The sequence below is a fragment of the Ptychodera flava genome, chromosome 1, assembly GCF_041260155.1.
Source record: "Ptychodera flava strain L36383 chromosome 1, AS_Pfla_20210202, whole genome shotgun sequence".
NCBI lineage: Eukaryota > Metazoa > Hemichordata > Enteropneusta > Ptychoderidae > Ptychodera > Ptychodera flava.
Window position 1 is genome coordinate 27,479,348 of NC_091928.1, and position 8,860 is coordinate 27,488,207.

The window sequence follows — 8,860 nt, forward strand, 5'->3', positions numbered from 1 at the left end:
GCATCAGGTCTACACTTGGGGTTTGTTCAAGGCATAATTCGAACATTAGTTGTGCAAAAGGTGTTATCATTAAAGTAGGAAAAGACAATTTTGAAATGATTGGAGAGGACATCGTTTACAGGTCGATGCGTTACTCACCACAGGAATACGTTTTGTCTGATGGGGGTTTGCATGTCCTTTTATGCTATTTTGACAAGAAAAGTGCTTTCTTTTGGGATTTAAACAAAAAGACATATATAAAGAAACTGTTAACATTCACAACTTCAGTGCTGTCAATTGGCTGCTTTCTAGCTACAATTATTGCCACCGCGCTTTTAAAGGAAATTGGAGGAAGGGCCGGAAAGATTATACTAAACTTGGCACTTGCTCTGTTAATTGCACACGTTTTGTTTATAACTGTAGTTGACCTTCCCCAATTTAAGACGGTATGTAAGGCAGCTGCAATTTTGTCGCATTATATCTGGTTGGTTGCGTTCTGTTGGATGGGTGTTGCGTCATTTGATCTTGCATACCTTTCAAAACAGCTTACGGTAAACCATAATGACCGCTTAATTTGGATTTACTGTTTGTTCGCCTGGGTATTACCTCTTGTGCTTGTCACGGGGTGTGTGTTAATAGACATCTTAGGGCCATATGAGTTTAAGATCGGATACAGCGAGGGTCCAGTGTGTTGGATTGGCCGATCAACACCCTTGGTGGCTGTTTTTCTTATTCCGGTAGTTCTGATTCTGGTATTTAATGTCATATGTTTTATAATTACCATCACCACAATATGTAAATCGGAAGTGCAAATGAAAAAACACCGTTCCAAGTCTTTCACTATACGCCATGTTGTCTTCGCGGTGCAAATAACAACAATCATGGGTCTGACATGGAGTCTTAATTTAGTTGACAGTTTCATTCAATCAGATTGGTTGGATTACGTGTACATCATTCTCAATGGTCTTCAAGGGCTTTCGATTTTGTGGCGTTCCTTGTTCGTAGACGCACATTCCAGTTATTACGCGAAACCTGTTTCAAGTGTGCAAAGAATTGAACGCGAGGCAATACTTGAGGAAAATGTTGATCAATAGCCGTCAAAGCTTCACCGTGATAAAGTGTTACAACTTATTTCTTATATGACGTGATGTTACATGAAGAAATATCACTGAGAAGAAAGCTGATGAAATTATGCACATTACACATATAATTATAAAATATAGAGGCTGTCAATACTTTTACTCCTGTTCTATCAACAATGTTACATGCATGCCCGTTTCCAGTTTTTGTTTTGTAATCGGTTTGCACATAAAACCATAGAGGTTTACCCCATGTACGGTTCATTGGAACGTCCCTTATACAAAACCACAAGGCGTACTTCACGAATGACTGTTTTATCGAGATGACACAATGAAAACAGTCTTCTATTTGAACGCGATTTTCAGAATATCATACTGTTTGTTTAATCATTCCAGTGTAGCAGTTCATCTGTTTGTATTAAGGGGGCGATGCACCCAACACAGCGTATTTTGCAAAAAAAATTTTTTCAGAAATATTTATTCAATTTCAATTAATTTGTTAACCCAAGATTAAAAGGTCACCTCTTAGCTCGTCAAGCAGTCGTAGGTTGCGTGATACAGAAGTGTTAATTTATGCAAATATAAGCAAATCACCGGATTTCCTGGCTTCTGTTTTCCTCCCGCTTTCAAAATTTCCAAAGAATTAACCCCACTCTTTCTGGGTCAAATTTTCTAAAATTTTCACATTATGTTCTTTAAATGCTACATAACAAAACAAAATTTGTTTAGCAATAAACTTCATACATTTGAATAAGAGGCATTTTAATTTTGCTAATCATGATTGTATTCATTTTTTGAGCGTCAGCCTTTCAACCTTTGCCACTTTAGAATGAGGGTTGATAATTGAAAATAAAATAGCATTGTTTTCTACATATACTCTTCCTTCAAGTGAAATATTGCATTTTAGAAAATAGCGTAAAGTTTTTGACTTAAATTAATTTTCATTATCAATACCAAAATTCAGGTTTTTTGCCCTAAATATACACCCACTTCATCCTTCGAGTAAACTACTGCTAACATACTAAACTTAAGCGTCTCTGCTTTTTGAAAAGATATGGTATGAGGGGGTTTCCTTGTCACCTTTGATGAGAAATATTACTTACTTATGTTATGCCAGCGGACATACGACCGTTGTTAGCTCAAAATTTAATAGAAAGGTTATTTTTTCGAAAATTCGAAGATAAAATTCTGGCGTGTCACTGTCATATGTCATATCGTCTTGATGCACGTGTGTCCTTCTTGCCCGCTTCAATCAAAGTCGCCCTTTATTCCGGTTGCCAACTCACACGTACGATTTTGTTGTTTTACTGCTGAGCTAGTTCGTATACTGCAACGAATATTAACAAGCATAACACACACTTTTAGAAATACTAGCTGTAATTAAATTGTTTTGAACAATGTCATTTTGCGTCCTTGTTTATTTGAACAAAGGTTCATAGCGGTTGTTGACACACCAATATTATTAAGATAGAATGTGTTTTCGGGACAGATACATTTAATTAATGGCAACAAAGACAAAGACGCTACTTGTGTTTAAGAGTTTGGTTTTAACATATCCTTGAAGCACAGTAAGAAAACTGGAGGTAGTCTTCACAAAAAATATTGATATGATAATAGAACGCGATAGCTCTGTAACATGTCGGTTATGAATATGTAGTTGTGATATGTAAATTGTACGTTGTATGATTATTTATTTGAAGTGTTGTATTAATATTTATTATTGGATGTATTTGGAAAGAAAGCACGGCCAACGATCACAGAATGACACACGTAGTATTGGAAAGCGATATATTTGGCGATGACATCTAGTTGTTAACCATTTGAATCTTAGGAGTCACTCTGAGTGTCAAGCTCACTGATGTCAGCTCCTACTACAGGAAGCAGTGAACTTGCTTCTCAAAGTGACCCAGCATAATCAAATCATTAACCATGGATAAAGTATCATTACCAGAAATGTATACACTACTGCACTATTCCTCCTGATTTTAAAGCACTATCGCTATTCATAGAAAAAATCGTCAATTGCTACAGTCGTATCGATATAAACAACCAGTGCGGTAATATTCATATGAAAATGCATTTTAATCCAAAGGTTGTAATTTGCTGAGATTGTACTCATGTCCAATAAGTTAAAAGCACGTTTATTTATGTAAATGTATACTATGCTATTCCCCATTGTTTCTGTTCAAACATTTCACAGTGGCACCAATAGCATATTTTTAACCTTTGAATTATGCTAAGAGACAGCGTTTGTATAGTTCGCTGCCTGTTTACCATTATAACCAGTTCTATTGTGTGTACAATCCCGTTTGTGCTGTACGTATATACTTTTATGCCATGAGAATTAAACATGCTGTAATTATGTGATGTCATATGCGCTTCCTTGTCGTTTGTGTTGACATATTTCCGCACAAACCCTGTGTAACAGATGACTCAGTCCCCTCACACAGTCTTGTGCAAACTTTTAAAATCCCCTCTAAAACCATGTACTAAAATGCAACTCTCTTTATTTCCATCCCCACTATAAAAATGAAGGCTTCAGAAGTTTAAATCACGGGTAGTATATTTCTAATTTGCGATTTTACTTTTCTGTAAACATTCCATGGCAGCAGTTAACTTGTCGTCATGAACATCGTTGAGCGTATCCAGTAATGCAAACACCCTACTTCAACGGATATTTTACCCGATTCGTAATCCCACTCAATTCATCGACCATAAATAAGGTTGGCCAATAAAGATACTGGGCAGAAAGTGTTATTTTCAATCCAGAAACACAACGCAAAGAAAGTGCATTAAAAGATTAAAATGTGGTCTACAGTTTTAATGTTTAATGGGATAGCTCGATTATAATACCACCTAACACAGAGAAAGATAGATAGAGTGGCAACGGGTATTGTTTAAGGCGTGAAGCGGTTACGTAACCCATCCATGTTTGCCTCGCCTCAGGCTGCTCTCGCCTCTCTTTTCCGAAGAGTGCCGACCATGAATCCTTCGGTATTTTTCGGATTTTCGCCAATTGTTAAGCGAAAGTATGTTCGGCAAAGTTTGTGTTGTTGTTGTCGTGTGGTGCTGAGCAGAATTGACGTGCTGGCGAAAACGGGAGTGTTTTGAGCTTCAGGAAAATGAGTTTTACCGTCTTAAAAATTCCTCTCATACTTTTGTGAATATAATGAGTGTATTTGAACCAAATTTGAAAGTCTTTTATCGATACTGTCTGGTTTTACTCAATGGTTTACGGTCAGTCATACCGTCTTTTACACGTGCGTCAAGGAAGGATGTGTTATGAAACTGCTGGCGTGTTATGTTTTGATTGGCGTGTAGCAGTGTTTCTGGCCTGAGAGCTCACAAAGTAACTATGGTTGCTACGCGACTGGCAGTACGATTGCCATCTCGTCGTATTTTTCGCATAATCTCGTGTAATTATCAACCACAAACAAAGCCTCCAAAAAGTTTAACACCTTTGAAGCTCATTTTAATATGAAAAGCCAATAGTCTACCGAGACGACCATGGAACAAAAGGCATGCAAGTGTTGCCACTCTGTCTATATGTTTCTCTGTACACCTAATAATTACAACCATTTCATGCTGCTGGCCCCGGTATTTGTAATCTGACGAATACGGTGATGTTCATGTGAACTGACTGAATAATAAAATTGCCCACATATCAACGGCCATTTTGCAATTTTCGGGGGGGGGGGGAGAATGGTTGGTAAAAAAATCACTGATTACAGCTCAAATTTGTAAAAGTTTAAAAGACGCAAATTAGCTATTAAAATAGGGAATTTTCAACTTTTCTGCTTTGTTACCGTATACATGGTCAAGCCCACACCGTAAAATATTGGTAATAAGGAGTGAAAGAATACAGTAGACACTTCAACTTTTAAACTATAACTTAAACTAACTTCGTCTGGGTTTCTTTTTTGCACTATTTTTACACCTCTCCTAGTTTCTTTGATCCGCGCCACTCATAACAATCATGTTCTCATCATAGCTCTAAGCTCCCTCATACCCACTGATACTACTGCCATCGCTGCATCGTGCTGGTGGAATCGCCCTGAAATACAGCCCACTGAAGAGATCTTCCAAATCAACAGTTGGTCAATCGGGCGCATCTTCACATATCCGATTTATTAAGCCATACTATCGTTTATTTTCGAATTCCTCATTTTAAAATTAATAGGGTAAGGACATACACGTGGATGTACCTTAATTTTCGACAATCACAAAAACTTACAGAATGGGCTTATACACGGGCAAGACTTATGGCAGTGGATGAGAACAAGTGTCATTTGTTATTTTGTATAGCATTTAACTTTTCTGTGGTTGTATTGTTAGTTCAGCTTTGATGGTGTTCAACTACAGATATGCATTTAGTGTGTCTGTGATATGTCAACACCATTCAATATTAAAAACATGTTTAATGAAAAAAGAAACCATTTGACGTTGATTTATTTTAAATAAGTGAAAGGCTTAAACATGGGTGAAAAATGACCAAATAAAAATATATCTAGACATTCCTATCCTATGTGTTACTAATCGCAGAGTTCTATTCTGTGCATAGAGATCTTTATTCTTAAACTTAAATTTAAAACAGCTATGTTGAAGATTCTGAATGGTATGGCACATTTATGATATAACAACAGCACATTGAAGTACAATTGCACAAAACCTAGACTAGCTCCAAGTCTGTGGGCATGTAAGTATCACAATATATAAGAATTTGAAGGACTAAACATCAGTGGTAGGCTGTTGTGTAAATCTAGTAACTCAGCTGCCTAGAAAAGCCAGGCAACTCGGGGCCAGTCTACACAAAACCAGATTCAGGTCATGACTATTACACGTAGTAAGTAAAGTTCACTTTTTAAAATTGTTATGAGTTTACGATAAAATAAAACACTATATACCAATATCATATAGAGGACGACTGTCCTGATAAGCTTGACAAAATCCTGACCAGAAATGGCAAGATTGCTAAACAAATATTTAGATATCACAAGCGGTACGAAAAGCAATATAGAATGAGCTAAGTTAGTACAGATTCGAGATTCTGATTCGTGGTCGATAAAATACACATAACATTAAAGCTTGGACTTTCAAGCCAAGTGGATTCTGCTACTGTCACTTGCCAGTTCAAGGCGACCTCGGGCTTAAAAGATTCTGATACTGACGACAAATCTGGACAGCTTCTTTTGTTTTTATCATGATCCTGACGATGAAAAACACGTTCGGAGTTCAGCAAACATTATCTCAACAAATTTCTAGTTCTACAAATGCATATAAGGTTCCCTTGGCTGCAGAACACGCATGATCAGTTTCCAAGGTGTCATTTTTTTCACACATTTAACACTTAGTAATAACGCACACATTAATACCCTTGAGGGCTCAACGATTTACTGGCCTTAAACAGAATTTTCAGGTGATTTTTTGCGCGCCCTCTGGGTGGCAGACCGCGATCAGAGTAAAATGTTTTCAACAGATTGTCAGCAGATTATCACCGGATTAACTTTGACAAGTCAACAACGAACGCACCAGCAAGGTATATCATACCTTGAAGGGTATATCATTCCTTGCTGGCGCGTTCTGAATTCTGGTTCATGAAATTGAAAACTTTAGTGCATACACAGTGCCTGACAACAAGCCGTATGATAGTATGCTACCGTAAGTAATTTTTTCTCGGGTTTATCAGAAGAGAATCGAGAAAATTAAGACATGGTTCTCCTTAGCTATGAGTACACACTGTCAACTCACCTACTTGCACTTTTTTGGCAGTTCTGTGTCATGTTGGGCGTTTTTTCGATTAGAATTTTCTGTGCAAGTAGCAAAAACCAATAACATCAAAAAAAAGGCAGGAAAGGACACAACACCAAGATAAAATACTTTTAGTTGGGTTGTGGGATAGATTCCCCTCACCTGAAGGGGCATTATGGACCTGATGGGCACTGCAAAGGCCTAACCCCCTGTCAATAGCGGCGTACTTGAAGTTGACCGTCAATGCAAGCCGTGAGTTGCGAACAACCGCCGTGTGTTCCCGGCGCTACACGGGCTAGCCAGCATGTGAACATTTTTCTGTTTGTCTGTGAATACGATTGGAACTAATTTTGAATTATTGGATTTTCATATTTTGCAAATTTCTCAAGAGTGTTAGGTGCCATATAGCTGAATGTTGCAATATCGCAAATGTGTAATATGAAAAGAAAAGCAGATGAGATAACATTTGTGGTTTAAATCGACATAACTTCACCATCCAATTATCCCAAATTAGATCCAATCGTGTTTGTTATTTATAATGGTGAATAAGTCAGCATATCAAAATTTGAGTACAATATATCAAACTTGAACCACTTAATATATATATCTATAATGGATATACTAGGCCTACATTAGATAAAAGATAAAAACAGTTAATAACCACCGGCTACGTACAAAGCTGCGATCGAGGTACGGGTCGGCTTGGTACGGGCGGAGCGAATCCTTGACCCGGGAACACTTACAGACACTTAGCGCTTACAAACAGGTGAGATTGGTCAATTTCGATTTTAGTGTTATGTCCCATTAGCCGGAATGTTCTGCACCTGTGAATGCCTGACCCTTGTCCATGACAATGGAGAAAGCATTAGTTTTGCAGTCATTCAAGTAATTTGAACTGGACCATTGATACATGCAGGTACCGTGTCGCCGTTCTCAAACTACCAGTCGTAGTGGACTGACCAGGTGGGAGTGCAGAGAAATACCTGGAAGAGCCAAGTGTACAATTTTGGATTAAGTGGAGATAATTTGTTTGCGTTCTTGCCAGCCTGATCCGACGCATTCTTTGAAGTTTTATCGCCCGCGTTCACACTGAATATTCATAAACGTGGTGGCTACCCTATTCTTGGTGCCTGAACCGGATATTTACCAGGTCAAAATTTGTATGGGCAAAAGCTGAAATGTATAAAACGAGGATAGATAATGCGTAATAAAGTAGTCGTTTTTGCTAATTGTATACTTTTCTTTCAAGCGAAATATTAGATTTCAGAAGATAGAATCAAGTTTTTGACTTAACTTAATTTTTATCATGATCATTAATACAAAACTTGAGTTTTTCACACTTAAACATGTACCTCCTTCGTCCTTTAAGTAAACTATTACTACCATGATACTAAACATTTGATTCTCTGCATTTTGAAAATATCATATAAGGGGCTTCCTTCTCATCATTGATGCGGAACATTCCTTTGAAAAACTCGTGTTGGTTACGGGCAACCAGCTTTTTTGCGTGAGTGGTGAATGTATTTAAAACTTTCTGTGTATGGGGTGTTACACACCAGAGACTGCCTGTGACATGGAAATTAGGATTTTGACGGATCGTGATTTTACGGTGATAGAGATTGTGATAATTGTTATAGCGATGATGGTGATGATGATAATGATGATGATGATGATGATGATGATGATGATGATGATGATAATGATATTGATGATGATGATGATGATGATGATGATGGTGATGATGATGAACACGACGACGACGGTGCTGATAGTGATAACGGTGACGATGATGACAACGACGGCGGCTGTGGCAACGGCAGTAGTATGGGTCCGGGATGAGGGAAGAGGAATCAGTATAAGAAGGATGATGATTATAATGAACTTCAAATAGCTGGTTCAGTAAGCCACTGGTCGGCGTCAGGCATTTATCTCTCTCGTAAAATATTTGTAATGATGCCGAGTAAGATTTTCTTTGTCCCGACAACACTTTCTCGCGGCGTGCTTTTTTATAATTCCCTTCCTACTAGTATATAGAAATAGATTATTTCTTTGAA

At 37.7% G+C, this 8,860-nt stretch overlaps 1 protein-coding gene across 1 annotated transcript in view; it reads left to right on the top strand.

The window, feature by feature from the left end:
- Positions 1-8,645, top strand: part of LOC139143766 (uncharacterized protein F23B12.7-like) — a 32,577-nt gene extending 23,932 nt beyond the window's left edge. The window contains exon 3 of the mRNA XM_070714318.1: positions 8,444-8,645. Coding sequence (XP_070570419.1) covers positions 8,444-8,645 — 202 coding nt within the window. The remainder of the gene's footprint in view (positions 1-8,443) is intronic.
- The last annotated feature ends 215 nt before the right edge of the window (positions 8,646-8,860 follow it).